The sequence below is a fragment of the Lytechinus variegatus genome, chromosome 15 (assembly GCF_018143015.1).
Source record: "Lytechinus variegatus isolate NC3 chromosome 15, Lvar_3.0, whole genome shotgun sequence".
Lineage (NCBI taxonomy): Eukaryota > Metazoa > Echinodermata > Echinoidea > Temnopleuroida > Toxopneustidae > Lytechinus > Lytechinus variegatus.
The window spans coordinates 7266305-7283065 of record NC_054754.1 but is presented as its reverse complement, the minus strand read 5'-3'; the positions used below and the strand labels follow the sequence as shown (position 1 = coordinate 7283065).

General features: G+C 35.9%; 1 protein-coding gene across 3 annotated transcripts in view; it reads left to right on the top strand.

The window, feature by feature from the left end:
- Positions 1 to 16761, top strand: part of LOC121428620 (ATP-binding cassette sub-family F member 1-like) — a 35436-nt gene extending 18675 nt beyond the window's left edge. For all 3 annotated transcript variants that reach the window (XM_041625384.1, XM_041625383.1, XM_041625385.1), the window contains 16 exons: positions 826 to 902; positions 1635 to 1697; positions 2020 to 2085; positions 2937 to 3019; positions 3627 to 3710; positions 4564 to 4652; positions 5088 to 5123; positions 5897 to 5958; positions 7386 to 7436; positions 8219 to 8396; positions 10801 to 10875; positions 11664 to 11734; positions 12665 to 12769; positions 13580 to 13741; positions 15283 to 15355; positions 16509 to 16761. In XM_041625384.1, coding sequence (XP_041481318.1) covers positions 826 to 902; positions 1635 to 1697; positions 2020 to 2085; positions 2937 to 3019; positions 3627 to 3710; positions 4564 to 4652; positions 5088 to 5123; positions 5897 to 5958; positions 7386 to 7436; positions 8219 to 8396; positions 10801 to 10875; positions 11664 to 11734; positions 12665 to 12769; positions 13580 to 13741; positions 15283 to 15355; positions 16509 to 16666 — 1433 coding nt within the window. In that variant the 3' untranslated portion in view covers positions 16667 to 16761. The remainder of the gene's footprint in view (positions 1 to 825; positions 903 to 1634; positions 1698 to 2019; positions 2086 to 2936; positions 3020 to 3626; positions 3711 to 4563; positions 4653 to 5087; positions 5124 to 5896; positions 5959 to 7385; positions 7437 to 8218; positions 8397 to 10800; positions 10876 to 11663; positions 11735 to 12664; positions 12770 to 13579; positions 13742 to 15282; positions 15356 to 16508) is intronic.

The window sequence follows — 16761 nt, the reverse complement described above, 5'->3', positions numbered from 1 at the left end:
TCCAGTTTCTGTAACTTTCTCCGAGCTCAGCTCTATTTTTTTCTATAATTATTTGTAGCTATCAATGATTACACATGAACTATTTAAGGGCCTATCCACAACAAGCTTTTGCTTTACTTTAGGTCCATCCACTTAGAATCTGCATTTGTATTGTAATTATGCATATTATTTCGGAATGAGTTGTATGTTTTTCTTTGTATTTTGATTGATTTGTGGAAAATAAATGAAATGAAATGTATATAATTATTGCATGCTCTGATTAGACCCAATACACTCCAAGCCATGCATTATTTTTATAATGATAAATCCACTTGATGGGGTAGCACTATTTTCTTGGAACAATATGTTTTTATCTGAATTTATAGTACTCTATAACAGTCAATGTACTGCAATAGCGGTAGACTAAAGAAATCAATGAAATCTTTTGGTATGTGTGGTCTAGTGGTTGGAGCTTTGGGCTCATGATCGGGAAGTTTTGAGTTGAATCCCCGCTCAGCCATTATTTCCACTTTAACCAAAAAGGCCTGAGATTAATTTCTGTTGCCCACAAGCTCAGCCATTATGACTGATTAACTTAAAAAATGTTTCCTTTGTAATGATCATACACGCTTGATGTTAATGCAGCAAAAAGCAGTGCTGCCAAGTTTCTACAGAAGTTTTATCAATAGACAAAGTAAGTATTATACATTTTACATGATTTTGAATTATCATTTTGTTATTCACATTGTGTGGTTTGTTGTTAATAAAATTAATTTTATATACAAACTTCAAAATTTATTGAATTGGTGATTCTTTTGAATTTATTTCTATGTATTATTTTTGTAGATGTGAAAGCTGATGATACCCCTGCATTCCTAGCTGTATTAAATGCCGACAAGAAGAGATTAGCACTTCTAAAGGAGGTGAGTATTTGATAGTGATTTTTTAACCTGATTGCGAAGAAAGCATGAATGCTTGTAAGCAAACAACCAGAGGACTGATGGCTTAAGGTCCTCCCAGAGGACCTGGTAATGGGGGTGTAAATGCCTTACCAAAGGGCACTCCCACATCAATTGGGAATGGTCACCGGAATATGAATTCCCCGGTCTACTAACTGAGCTATCGGGCCTCCGATACCTGCACATGAGATATGACTTAGTTATTTGGATGTAACAAATGATATATAAAATGGATTATACTGTTATTTGATCCTGATAATATCAAATTTCTGAATGCAGTCACAATCAGACATAAAGTTAAATAGACAGAAATCTTACACAATAAGTCATGACAGTACATTGTTGTTTCAACTTGAGTTCATTCAAATATAAGGCAATATAATATGAAGACCGTCAGCATTTTTTTAATTGCTTACATTAGAGGGGTTAATGAGAAATATTAGCTCTTTTCAAAGCTATCAAGAATATTAATGTCTTGGTATCTGGAAACTTGTACCGATGTTAGTTTGTTATGACTCTTGTACATGCCATTAGCCAGTATAACTAACTGGTGAGAAAAAATAATGTGCCATCTTTGACATTTGGGTTGTCAGAGCAAATTTTGCTTTTTCAAAGTAAGGAAAAGAAATTACATAAAACATAACATTTCTTTTGAAATTATATTACTGCTTGTTTTCTTTTCTTATTGGTTTGCAGGAAAAGGAATTATTAGAAGCAAATGAAAGAGGTGACCATTCTAAGTCGGAACGACTGAAAGAGGTAAGATTCAAAATGTTGTTCCTGAAAAAAACTCTCAAATATTGAAATTTGCAGTTTTCAATGAATCAAAAGCAAAATATCAAGAATAAAGTATGAAATTGTTAAAAGACTGATACAATTCTTGAGTACATTCTTAGAAATTTACCAATATTATGATATGTTATGTTACAAGTGCTTAATTTCATATTTTTGGATATAATTATGTTAAAATAAAGTATAACAGTGTAATGTGCTAGAGTTTTGCATTTTAACATTTCTCCATATTTGCTGAATCAATTAGTTTATGTAATGATTTTATTTTGTATTTAATACTCTATTTTAGGTTTATGAGGAAATGGAAGTCATTGGTGTTGCATCTGCTGAAGCTCGAGTCAGAAGAATTCTGGCTGTAAGTATCAACAATGAGTTGTTTTGGGGGTTTTTTAAGCATGAACAGATGTGCAAGTTGAAATTGCTGGAATTTCAGCAATGACCTTTTATAATTTCTGAGACTCGATTCACTTTAACTCTTGTAACCACTTTGTGAGACAAGCTCTAATATCTGAATATAGGCCTATACTCCTTAACATTTTATGCATGGCTCTTTGTCAATGGATAGCTGATCTTTGTCTTGCCTGCAAAGTATGAGCGAGACGTAGGCACCACATATTTTGATGGCGGGAATGTCCACACCTTTGTCAACATCAATCATATCCTAACCATGGTTAGGTTTTTAAATTTCATCATAGTTTTGACAGTATAAGAACCTATTTCATGAAATGTGAATGTAACAGAAGTCAAGTGTCACTGATCATTTATAAGGGTCTATGAGCTTTTACCATGTATCAACACTCCAAAAATGAGATTGAAAGTTTGATTTTTTTTTTTAAATAAAACTTACGTATAATGTTTATCATGTATTAGCAAATGAATGTGTGTAATTTGGGTTACTAGGCCAATTTAAAGGTCATTTGGTGGTCAGTAAACTGGTATCAGCTTTAGAAACTTGACCGAAAAGAATTTTAAAAATGATTTTAAAATCTTAAGTCTTTTATTATGTTAAGCCATTGCAATTAATTTTCTTTCTTTCTCCCTCTCTTTCAATTTATGTCCTATTTTCCCTCCATAATATTTCCTCTTTTTTTTTCTCTATCCTGTTTCCCTTTTCTCAATTTCAGTCTTTGTCATTTGATTGTGATAATTGAACTGGTTTACTGATAATAAAGCATTGCTGTTTCATTTGTAATCTTGATCGTACAGGGTCTGAGTTTTACACCAGACATGCAGAAAAAACCAACCAAGGCATTCTCAGGAGGATGGAGGATGCGTGTATCACTTGCAAGGTAAACAATTGGTATCATCATCACTGCCATCACCATCATCATCACTGCCATCACCTTCATCATCTTCATCTCAATCTCAATCATTATTATCACCACCACCATCATCATCACCATCACCACCACCATCATTACCATCATCATCATCATCCCACCATCATCATCATCGCCACCATCGTCGTCATCACCATCATCATCCCACCATCATCACCACCATCATCATCACCACCATCATCATCACCACCACCATCACCATCATCATCCCCATCATCATCACCACCATCATCATCACCACCATCACCATCATTGCCATCATCATCATTATAATCACCACTACCAACACCTCCACTGTCATGAAAAAAAAATCCATATTTCATTGTTCGAAATACAAATCATTATCACCATCGTCACCATCATCATCATCATGTCATCAAAGTCAATCTATCTTGGTCCACAATGGCCCTCCACACACACAACTTTTACCCATATTTTTGTTTTTGTTTTAAGAGACTTGCATACTAATTTGGAGTGAGCCTCCCCGTTCTTTCCCCTTGTAAGTGCGAAATATTTACTATAAATTTAACGTCATGGTTTTTTGATGTCCTTACAGAGCTCTTTTCATGGAACCAACTCTTCTACTACTTGATGAACCTACTAATCATCTCGACCTCAATGCTGTTATCTGGCTTAACAAGTAAGTCTGAAATATTATTCCAATCCTTCACCAGTTCATGTCACATTTAACACTAAGGGGGTGTTGCAAGAAAACATTGGCGATCAATTGCAAATATTCTGTTGCAATTTTACAACTGATAGATCAACGTTAGCTGTAGCAAATCAGATTAAACTTCTTGTTTCAAGGAGCAGATTAGCAATCAATCACTAATTTGCCATTAACTACAAGACATGTGATTGACTTAGGGACCAAAAGTAGACTTGCAATTGATCGGAAGTTTCTTGCAACACCTTATAAGAATCATGCTATGTGATTGGTTTAAGTAAAACATGTGATAACTATTCTTTTGACCCATCTCTCATTTGATGATTTTGCTGATCTCTCTGTTTTATAGAATTTATTAAGAGTTGCAATAGCCCTATCAATAATTTGAGTTTGTATGAAATAAATTTGATTTGCATTGTTTTTTAAATGTCATAACTTTTAAAAATATATGGATCTAGTTCATGAAATGTGGACATAAGGGGAATCAAATATCCCTAGTTTTCTTGCATGAGTCTTAGGTCACATGATTAAGGTTAAAGGTCATTGGGGGTTAATGAACTTAGTATTTCATTATCATATGAATGTTGTTGTTTTTTAGAATGATTATTGAATAGTTGTTTTCATAGTCATCACTGCTGCTATATTGGATCGCATATTGCAGTGGAGACTGCCAGAGGTGTTCCACTTGTTTGAAATGGGAAATCACCGTCCCTACCATTTTGAATTATGAAGGTAACTTTTTTAATCTAAAAACATTAACAAAGTAATTGTGTGAGGACTTAATATTAAAGGTTTTGATACATCTGAGTTTTTTTATTACATTTAGTTACCTTCAATCTTGGAAAAAGACACTCCTGATAGTCTCTCACGACCAGACCTTTTTAGATGATGTATGCACGGATATCATTCATTTAGGTAGGTAGATTGGTAATATTTACTTTTTGCTCTAAACAAGAAATTTATTGATTTTTGCATTATTTTCAGGTTTTGTTAATTCCTGAGGTATTTTTTGCATTGAGGCCTTGCTGAAAAGCAAATTTTAGCCAATAGCACGCTTTTTTAACCTTGACTTAATAAATGATATACAATACAAATTTAAAGCCAGAAGTTGTTTTTTTTTTTCTCATCTCATGTGAAATTGCAATTGAACCAAAGCCCTTGTTTGTAAAAAAGAGATATTGGAATTGATCGCATTGTTGCTGTTTCAAAGATTTCATATGCTGTGATAATTGGTAAAAATATTGAAATTCTCTAACCATGATATTTATAATGTTGCGATATAATAGAAATAGTGTGAACATCATTTCAATGTGTTATAACATTGTTTTATTTCTTTTCTGTTTTTTACAGATATGCAAAAATTACAATACTACAAAGGAAATTACAGTAAGTGAAGATATAATTTCATTTCTCTTTTGTAGATGAAAAAATATAAGAAGAAAGCGGGGAAAAGAGAAGATATAATGAAGAAAGAAAGGAAGTGGGGGGCAGAGGTACACTGTTTAGTGGGTACGTCGTGGTCTAGTGGTTCTGACTCTCGCCTTTCAAACAGAGGGTCGTGGGTTCGAATCCTAGCCATGGCGTGTTTTCTTTCAGCAAGAAATTTATCCACATTGTGCTGCACACGACCCAGGTGAAGTAAATGGATACTGGCAGGAAGAAATTCCTCAAAAAGCTGTGTGCACCAGAATCAGTAGACTAGCTTACCCGGGGTAATATAGGAGCGCCTTGAGCACTTAGCAAGTTGGATACGTGTGCTATACAAATCCTATATTATTTTCATATAAAGCAATCTTTTAAGGGTCCTTGGCAAATTTGCCTTCCTTTTTTTGTGAGGCAGCAAGGTTCATCAGAACTTCATTATTGATGGCAGGATGCTGATTGAGCTCCAGTCTTGATAAAGGATGGTCATCATACTGCATACTTGCATACTAGATACTAGTAGTCCAATTGGATTGGGATAAAAATAATTTGTCTTTTGTCATCACAACCTGTCAGATCAATCCATTATATACATGTATTAGAGAAGTGCAAAATAAAGGGTCTCTATTTTGAATTGCATACTTAAATTGAATGTATTATGACATAGCAGTTAAATTCTAGGTCTAGTCTATACATGTACACCATCATAAGTCAAGTTTGTTTACATTATTGTTTAGATACTTTCAAAAAGATGCTTGGTCAGAAGAGAAAAGAACAAATGAAAGACTATGAGAGACAGGTAAGGAAACTCTTCACTTTTTCTGAATTGACACACCACTCCTGACACTCTTCTCATTATTCTCATCAATATTTTTGTATTATTTTTATTTATTTGTTTATTATTGTTTTCATTTATTTATTATTTTTTTTGAGGGGGAACATTCTGTTTCTTGTCTGAGAAGAGCAAAGCATGATCTCCTGTTGTCATGATTACTCTATCCAAACAATCTAGTTTTAATTGCAGAATGATCACATCAAAACTTCAGTTTATTTATTCAAGTTCAGCCAACTCTTTGGCCCGAATTCACAAAGGCTGTTTGGAATACCCACGGTTCCTGTATAGATAATGCTTACTTTACCGCGTATATTAAAAAATGTCCAATGCTGATGCACGCTTTTGTCACAGTGCGCTAAATTGTCACCTGTTGCCGTGGTTGTCATTGCTATTTCATGGATCCACCGTTTGAATAATGAGTCCACTCTTCAAACAGTGGACTCATGAATAAGATAGTGTATCTAACCATGGTAACATGCATCAATTTGGTGCACTCTGAAAAAAGCACGCATGAGCATTGGAATGTTTTATACATGTGCCCAATGCACGCTAAATTAAGCGTAATTTATACAGGAAATCTGCATAATCCATGGATTCAACCGTGGGTTTTCAAAATCACCTTTGTGAATTTGGGCCTTTGAGCTTATTGTTGGTAGACCTTATATATTGGCTTCATCATTCAGAACCCTGCTCATTGTGCAGATTTTGTCAGCTTATCAATTCATTATCAACCAAACCTGGTACACAAGAGGATGTGTCACACAAAGATTTAAGTGTATTTGAGAGTAGCATATTAAGTCCCTGCCCCCATGCGGTATAAAATACATCGCCTCATTTGTCAAATCAATCAAAGAGGATGTGCGCTAGTGCGTATTTATTGATGGCATTGTGTGTTAAATATCATGTGTGCGATGTATTTTAAGCATGACTTTTAGGGGGTATTGCATGAAAATATTTGCAATCAATTGTAAATATTATGTTGCATTTTTACAATTGATAGATCAATTTTAGCTCAAGCAAATCAAATTACACTCCTTGCTTCAAGGAGCAGATAAGCAACCAATCATGAACTTGCAATTGATTACAAGACATATGATTGATTTAGAGACCCAAGAAAGACTTGCAATGATCGCAAGTTACTTGCAACACCCCACTAGTCATACTTAACTCTTTAAAGAAAACCCCCTGGTTTACTTAATCTTATCAATTGGAACCCATTCAGTGGGAACCTGTTAAGGACAGTGGTCTATAGGGCCTTTGTCATTCATTTAATTGGTCGGGGATTCAGTTGAACTGAAATAGATCTTTTGATTTGTTTTTGAGAAATGCTGCACCATTTATAAGAGAAATATGTATGAATTGATGTTATATAATATTTATGTATTGTACAGGAAAAGATGCTTAAGAGTTTAAAAAGTCACGGCAAGTCAACTAAAGCCGCTGTAAGTATTATCATCTATTTGGACATACATTCCTTAAAATAAGCATGAATGTTGTATGAATAACCAAAAGTTGATGCCTTTTAATCACATTTTGAAAATTATTTATACATTTAATACCTGTGTTTATGGATAAATGAAACTTGTCATTTAAAGGATTTACTCTAAAATCGCATTATTGAATGTGCAGTATTTGCTTTTCAATTCTAAAATATTCGTTGAACCAAATGAATTCAACTGTTTTGCAATGGCTTTCGTAATAATGATAATGATATGAACATTGTAAGGGGGTGCGATAGCTCAGTCAGTAGAGCGGGGGGTTTCGGATTCCGGTGACCCGGGTTCGATTCCCACTTGGTGCGCTAGTACCCTTTGGTAAGGCATTTATCCTAATTACCAGGTCCCTCGGAGAGGACTTTAAGCCATTGTTCCTCTTGTTACTTTTTTAGCAATCAGGTACAAAAATCAACACCATTGTATTTCAATATTCATATTGAATATTCAGCAGGCGCGTCTTTGGTCTAGTGGTTCTGACGCTCGCCTTTCAAACAGAGGGTCGAGGGTTCAAATCCTAACTATGGCGTGTTTTCCTTCAGCAAGAAATTTATCCGCACTGTGCTGCACTCTGCCCAGTTGAGGTGAATGGGTACCCAGCAGGATTAATTTCTTGTATGCACTGAGCGCCGGTGATGGTAGCTCGAGCTAAAGCTGGGGTAGTAATAGCAGCACTTTGTATCCTCAGGCAAAAGGCGCTTTATAAATACAGCTATTATATATATTTTTAGGAGAAAGAGACGAGAAGTCAGCAGAAGAAGCGTAATGAGAGGGGTAACAAGAAAAAAGGTGATCCCACTGAAGAGGATGAAGGCCCTCAGGAACTTCTCAAGAGACCTAAGGAATATGTGGTGAAATTCACCCTTCCTAATCCTCCTAGTCTCAGCCCACCTATCCTGGGAATGTATAGTGAGTATTTCAATCAATTCAATTTATTTTTACTTAAAAAAACAACAATATATACAAATCGATAGTACAGAGCTGCCAAGTAGTACGATTTTTCCGTATTTCATACGGAAATCAATTTAAAATACGGCAGTACGCTTTTTCATGATAAAATACGGGAAAAAACAAATTAGAGAAGAAAAGGTATTCCGTGTGTTGCTGCCCTCTACGTTCAATGAGTTATGCTTACATCAAGGCTTTCCAGTTAGAATTTTCAATATCTTGGCGAATCAGTGCGGGTGACAAGTTCCGAGCGCACACGTAGTTTACAAGCGCAAAGCAGCGGCTCTAATCGCGATATTTTGCGACTGGTAAATACGTCTGTAAGGATGATGACGTCATCCAAGATGGCAACTTACGTTGACCGACGGAAGGATCGAAGATGACGATGTTTCGATCATAATTTGAAACGAATTAGCCGTAACTGCGGTCTAAGGTACGATATTTCTGAATTTCATACATTTTTCCGTAAATATGGATGCAATTTCTTTATCATAATGTGACATTTTATGATTTTATGTGCCAAAAAACGATCGAAAAAAAAAAAAAACAGGTTTCCGTCGAATGTTGGATCTAACGTTACTCCTAATACGTTGTCTGTACGTACGGGCCTCCAAATTCTTCAGTCTATGTATTGGAGAGTGATCCAACGCAGTTCAGCGGAACAACAAAAATCTTGACTGAAGCTTTCGGTCTCGTGTGCAACGGTGTGGGGCGCAAAATAATGTAAGAAATGATCGAACTTTGCCATTATGCATGCATATTTATCTCATGGTAAAAATACGGAATTTTTGGTCAAAATACTGATTTTGGGGGATAAGAATACTGAAAATGCAAAATACAACTTGGCAGCTCTGATAGTATATTCATTACATTTCAATACTAATATAGTGTGGGATCATAAAAAGCACAAATAATGGCGTATTAGAAAGTATAAGTAAACATACAAAGATGAAATAACACAAATGATTACAATGTATGATACAAAATAAAGAAGGGCAAGAACAAAAGAAAGGGAGAAAGGAAGCATTTGGTATGTGAATTAAATCTGTATCAATCAAGTAAAGAGGAGGTATCATTTATAAGATGTTTTAATTGTTATGTAGTCTTACTATTCTGGAAATGAAATGGAAGATAGTTCCAAAGCATTGAACCATTGAAGAAAATTGATTAAAAGAGAATTTAACCGTTGGAACAAGTTGGCTTGTAAGAAAACATAGTAATCAAACAAGATCAACAAAAGTTAGAGACCAATTGGACAGACAAGAAAGTTATGAGGATTTGAATGTCGACATCACTGATACTATGGAGAACCTCCTATTGGCAATGTGACCAAGTTTTGAGATGTCACACAAGTTCACCTCGTCTCTTTAAACACTGAAAACATACCTAAAACATCAGTTTTTGCTTTATATTCAAATGATGATACAAACTCTTTTGTCCATGATATATTTTATGAAAACCTCTATAAATATATGGTAAATATAAGATTGTTGACATAAAACTGATTCATACTCATTTTTTGAAATCAATTTCTAACATAAAAATGATACACAATGATGACATATTTTACAGTTGGGGGCATGACTGAGGAATTGAGGAAGTGTAAAAATATGGATTATTTTTTTTATTTATTTGTTTTATAGACATCAATTCATGATATACATTGTGATGAAAAATAACTAGTTAGGGGCGAGGGGGGGGGATGGTCCACTCAAAATCAGAGCTTGTAGAAATGAACCCTCCTTCCCCCTACAAAAAAATACATAATAGTTACTATGTGCCTAAAGATATACTGGTAATAAAGAACAAGTACAAAGACTAACTAAAAACAGGACATGAGGAAGCTGTTGCATAATTGAAATTTCACAGAAACAAAAATAGTGAAAGGAAATCAAAGAAATTCAAAACAGAATAAATCATGGCCATAAAAAAGAGGAAAAGAAGCTGATTAAGACTGTGCATATAGCTGTGATTTGAAGGAAAAATACGAGTTTATGTCTCTCTCACCTTTGTAGCAGAAGAGAGAAGAGAGGCATTGCTTTTCGGGTGGTGCCGACAGCAGCATTGTCAGCATTGAATTTTAACTAAGATTAAGTGTTTGAAAAGTCATCATAACTTGAAAAATATATGGACCATTTTCATGGAACTCCAATATGAGGGAAATCAAGTGTCACTGATCATTTAGGCGTGAGTTTCATGTCACATTATTTTTACCATAGGTCTACATGTATGTGATAACTGAGCTACCATAAAAATGCTAGAAAATTCCATTGGATTGATAGTCGCTCTGTTTATCTATTGTGTTTGGCTATCCTATCCAACTAAAACTATTTGTGGACTGTTTTTTCTTCTTTCATCTTTCCAGATGTTACATTTGGTTATCCAAACCAGCCAAAGTTATTCGTGAACTGTGATTTTGGTGTCGACATGACATCAAGAGGTAAGTTTTCATTCAATTTATTTCATTTTGCAAAATAAAATGTAAAGTAAATGTACACGGTAACATTGAATTTAGGATGAAAATATTGTGCAATATTTTAAAGTCTTGTTTTGCATCAATTCAAGTAGCATTAAAGGAACTGTAGAATACAACACAAATACATTTGATGAGAAATAGAAAAAGAAAGCCCAGAATATGGCCATATTACTAGCCCAAGAAGGGCTGAATGTCATTAACATACAAAAAAACAAGAGTTGATATGATGAGGATATATTTATAAGCAATTGAAATAACTCATGGAAAATATGGTTCAGAAATATAAAACTGTCTATTATTAATATTACCCCCCCCCCCCGGTTTACATGAACTTCTTATTATGTATATGATTTTAATATAGTTATGTTGAATGTATCTGTTATATTTACAAGTACAAATGCCATGCCTTCTCATTATTCATATGACAATAATATCTATTTTGACAGATTGAATAGACTTAAAAATCTACTTATTGTGAAGTTGATAAGTGGAGGAGACTTTGTCAAAGTCATTGAGAAAGGTTCTTTCTGAAGGCCACATGAACTGGACAAAGACTAGCATATTAATATGGGACTATAGTTTAAGTTTCTTGAGTATGAGGGCATTTGAAGAACAAACTTTCCTGAATATTATGGGGGGATTTAACAGCTCAACGGTTATTAAAATTTCCAATTAATTTTTGTTTATCTTTCATTATTAGTTGAAACAAAATGTAGTTCATTAGTTCCTGTATTCTTATCCCCATTTCACAGTTGCAATAGTTGGTCCAAATGGAGTCGGAAAAAGTACATTCCTGAATCTTCTCAAGGGGGAACTTGAGCCTGTAAGTAAACCCAATCTTCAGAAAATATATTACAAGCTACTGAATTAGTTACAAGCTCCAGAAATGGTTTTTGATTGGCAAAGAGCAGTTTGTGACTGTGAAATGTTATCTCTGGTTATTGACAACAATTTTGGGAAATCAAATTGATAGGGTTAACAATGATTATCTGGAGCACTTAAATGATTTAAGATCCATGTCATCTTTTATATACTATTTGACCTACAGTCAGAGCATACAAGTCCAAACTTGGTTTTATAACTGATAACTTCTCAGACATCCACAACATTTTATTTCCTGAAGCACCATTTTTATACCACAGATCTGTCTACTTATAGTCAAATTTGTCTCATTTTAATTATATATGGTTTTTTAGGGCAATAGATATATTGCAATCAAAATTATGAAAAAGGATATAGTTCAGTATCTTTTATTTGGATAACACTTATCAGACATGGCTAGTCTCACACATTAGACATGAGACTCCCGCAGTAGGGACTCTTTCTCATCCTCCCCTAACCCCTTTCTCACATATGTATCACAGTCTTTCCTTATATCAGACAATGTGTGGTGATCTCAGGCTGACCCACGGTTCCTTGTCTGAAATCTGAAAACTTACCATCTCTGGGCCCTATATGTATCTTACAAAGAGTTGCAATTGATCTGATCAACCACAACTATGTATGGAAAGCCAGCAATATCAACATCTAAAATGCATGTTCATTCATATTGTTTGCTACTTATGATGTATGTTCATACATGCATTGTTTTCTTGAAAATTCAGTGTGCTTTTCGTTCTTTACGAAGGACATTGTGCAAACATCCTGTATACAAAATTATGACATTGATGGATTTCCATACATTTGAGGTCGATCGTAACGCTTTGTAAGACGGCTGCCCAGCTGAGTTATTTTTACATTTTGTTCTTTACAGCTGATAGGAGAAGTGCGAAAGAATCACAGATTACGTATAGGATCCTACAGTCAGCATTCTGCTGATCAGCTTACTATGGACGTGAGTCCGGTAGAATACCTTCAAGTAAGGATTTGTCTTTGTAACTCTTATTCTTACATTGATAGAAGAGCGTGCATGACTTTCTAGAACCAATTCATGCTGTTTGATATATTCTCATTCATTTACATCCAATTTCATGCTATTACATGTAGATCCAATCTTATGCTATAAATAATCTGCTTTCATGACATCTGCCCTTGCAACAATTTCATCTGTGTGTTAAGCCAACCAAAATAAAACCTCCAAAACGAAGTAAACTCTAGTCATTATCTATACTTTATTCTGAACCAAAAAACTCTATTACGATTCCAACTCTTACCTAGTTCCCCCTGAGATATTTAGACTGGAGCAGATGTGGCAGGATCATTTGTCATGTCACCATTACATCCATTCTTATACTGTTAGATCCATTCTTTTTACAATATTAAAGAAAGCTGCCAACTAGTATGTTTTTGGCGTATTTAGTATGTTTTTTTTAATCAAAATATGACAGTACGTTATTTCTTTTTGAAAAAAGTTTTTTTTACAAAATCATAATTTATTTAGAAAAATCATATCTATATGTTTCTATTTCATAAAACTTATACAAATATGGTCATTGGATCAATGTAATTTCAGGTAACATGTTTTTTTTTCAATCATTTTGTTTACGAGGGTGAGGTATGCACATATTTCAATGTTGTTGTTTTTTCATCTGCAAGATCAGTGCGCATTTTAGCTTTCATGCAGCTTGAGTGCCGCGATGAGCGCATGTGCCACACAGTTTTATTATGAGGTTGGAAGGTCTGGAATAACATCTATTCTTATGCTACTAGATTCATATTCTCTTTTCAGACAAAATACAACCTGCAGTATCAAGATAGTCGGAAGCTGTTAGGTCGATTTGGGTTGGTCAGTCATGCTCACACCATCAAGACTAAAGATCTGTCTGGTGGTCAGAAATCAAGAGTAGCCTTTGCTGATCTTTGCCAGAGCCAGCCAGATGTTATCATCTTGGTAAGTATGGTATTAAGATGGAGCAGAAGTGAGGAGGGGTAGGGTGGGGAGGGGAAAGAGGTGCAGGATTGGGGTGGGGTGAGGAAGGGAGGAGGAGAAAGGAAGAGAATGGGAAGGAGACGGGAGGGGAGGAGGAGGGGGAGGGGGGAATGGAAAAGCAAGGAGAAGGGGGGAGGATGAGAAGGGGAAGGAGGAGGAGAGTGGAAGAGAATGGGAGGAGGAGGAGGAATGGAAAGGGAAGGAAATGAGGGGGGAGGAGAGGGGAAGAGAAAAGCAAGGAAGAGAAGGGAGGGGAGGAGGAAAAGGAATGGAAGGAAATGTGGGGGAAGAGAAAGGCAAGGAGGAGGAGAAGTGAGGGGAGGAGGAAAGGATATGGAAAGGAAATGTGGGGGAAGAGAAAGGCAAGGAGGAGGAAAGGGAATGGAAAGGAAATGTGGGGGAAGAGAAAGGCAAGGAGGAGGAGAAGTGAGGGGAGGAGGAAAGGATATGGAAAGGAAATGTGGGGGAAGAGAAAGGCAAGGAGGAGGAGGAAAGGGATTGGAAAGGAAATGTGGGGGAAGAGAAAGGCAAGGAGGAGGAGAAGTGAGGGGAGGAGGAAAGGATATGGAAAGGAAATGTGGGGGAAGAGAAAGGCAAGGAGGAGGATTAAAGGGAATGGAAAGGAAATGTGGGGGAAGAGAAAGGCAAGGAGGAGGAGGAAAGGGAACGGAAAGGAAATGTGGGGGAAGAGAAAGGCAAGGAGGAGGAGAAGTGAGGGGAGGAGGAAAGGATATGGAAAGGAAATTAGGGGGAAGAGAAAGGCAAGGAGGGGGATTAAAGGGAATGGAAAGGAAATGTGGGGGAAGAGAAAGGCAAGGAGGAGGAGGAAAGGGAATGGAAAGGAAATGTGGGGGAAGAGAAAGGCAAGGAGGAGGAGAAGTGAGGGGAGGAGGAAAGGGAATGGAAAGGAAATGTGGGGGAAGAGAAAGGCAAGGAGGAGAAGTGAGGGGAGGAGGAAAGGATATGAAGGAAATGAGGGGGAAGAGAAAGGCAAGGAGGAGAGCGGAAGAGAAGGGGAAGGAGGTAACTTAATCATGAGCATGACATCAATCACCTCTTAAAAAGTAATATTTTAGTAAATTATAAATCTCCTCTGAAAAAAGGGGGAGGGGAAAAAAACATCAAAACTTGTACTAGGACTGAAATCGAAAGGCCCATTGTCTGAAATCCTGTTTAACTTAAATCGTGGTCTAAGTCTGTGATAAAATTAGGGAAGCCAAATAATTCAAAATCGTGTTAAGATTGTACTGTCCTATTTATCATTCACAGACAGTTCACCATTATTTGAGTGTCAATGAGCTGATGAATTGAACTTCTACTATTAGATATTTATGCCATAGTTGGCTGTCCATAGCTAAACCACAACTTTAGACCAGAGTTTAAATTAAACCCAACTTCACAATACAGGCCATAGTATTCATGGTCAGACCATCTTTAGTGAAAGTAAATTGGAAATATAGGTACACTTTCTCTTTGATATTGTCTTTGCCTTTCTCTTTTAGGATGAACCTACAAATAATTTGGACATCGAGTCGATTGATGCCTTGGCTGAAGCAATCAACAATTATACAGGAGGTGAGTTTGGTGCTGACCTGGGTCCTGTTTTACAAACAGTAAACAGATCTGACAACTTGTCGGATGAATATATTGATGAAACACTCAGCAGAGCTACCAACTACTACTGATTTTCAGTATGTAGTACTGAAAGTGAGAAGAATGCTGATGGTTTCATGCAAAGTTTCAGTTTATGTATTGTCCCTATGGTATTTCTTAGAATATACTGATTTCCTCACTAGATTCACTAGATTCACTAGATTTTCGCACTAGATTCAATAACCACAAAAGCTCCATCACCAAAAACAAAAAGGACTTTCCTGTGGCTGAACACTTCAACCTCCCTAATCACTCTGTCAAAGATATCAAAGTCTGCATCTTCGGCGGAGGATACAGATCGGCAGAGGAACGGAAATGGGCTGAGCTGAGACATATTGTCAAAAGCCGCACGTTTGAAAACGGCCTCAACAAAGATCTGTCTTGGCTCAACCCATTCACATTCTATAGATAACCATTATCTTTCTCCTCTTTGCCTTGATTTCCTTAATTCAGCTTTCATGTTAATTATGATCTCTCTGTGCAATGTGCAGCGTGCGCGATCTCAGCTAGACACTCTTATTATTACGAAATCTTTTCATTGTTACAAAACTTAAATCATATTCTTTTATTATTACGTATATTACGTAACTTACGTCATTAATGATATTGTACCAAAAAGCGCGCAATATACATTAATAACAGCATTTTGCGCACCTAGCAGCAGTTACCCTAGTCCCGCTGAGATCGCGCACGCTTTAATAAAAACAACTGTCATTCAAACTTGTCACAATTCACAAATCTTCCCTGAAGAAGGTAGAGGTCTACCGAAAATTTGGAGAGTGAATAAAAGAACTTAATTGTTGGCATTACAAAAACTGCATTACTCGTGAATTTGTTTCGCATTCCTGATGTCTGATTTCCTCACCAATATACTGATTTTCAGCATTTAAGATACTGAAATATTTTTGTTCACATTGACAGCTCTACAGTAGCCTACATATTTATAATCCTTGTCAGTTTAGAACTCCCCTTAATAATTGTCATAAATTCAATGTTTTGAAATTCCCAGCTTAAAATTTTACTGGAGGTTCATATGATATGAAACCCAAATAAATCTTGCCCTCTTTGTTTTCAGGAGTTATCATTGTCAGCCACGATGCCAGACTGATAACAGAGACAGACTGTCAACTGTGGGTCATCGAGGAGCAGACTATTAACGAGATCGACGGTGACTTTGATGACTACAAACATGAACTCCTAGTAGAACTTGGAGAGACTGAAAATAAGAAATGATTGAAGCTTAATTATAGTTTATAATAAACTGTTCTCTGACTCATCGTTGTATGAACCCAAAACAGCATGAATGTTGCAAGCTGGGCAACAGAATA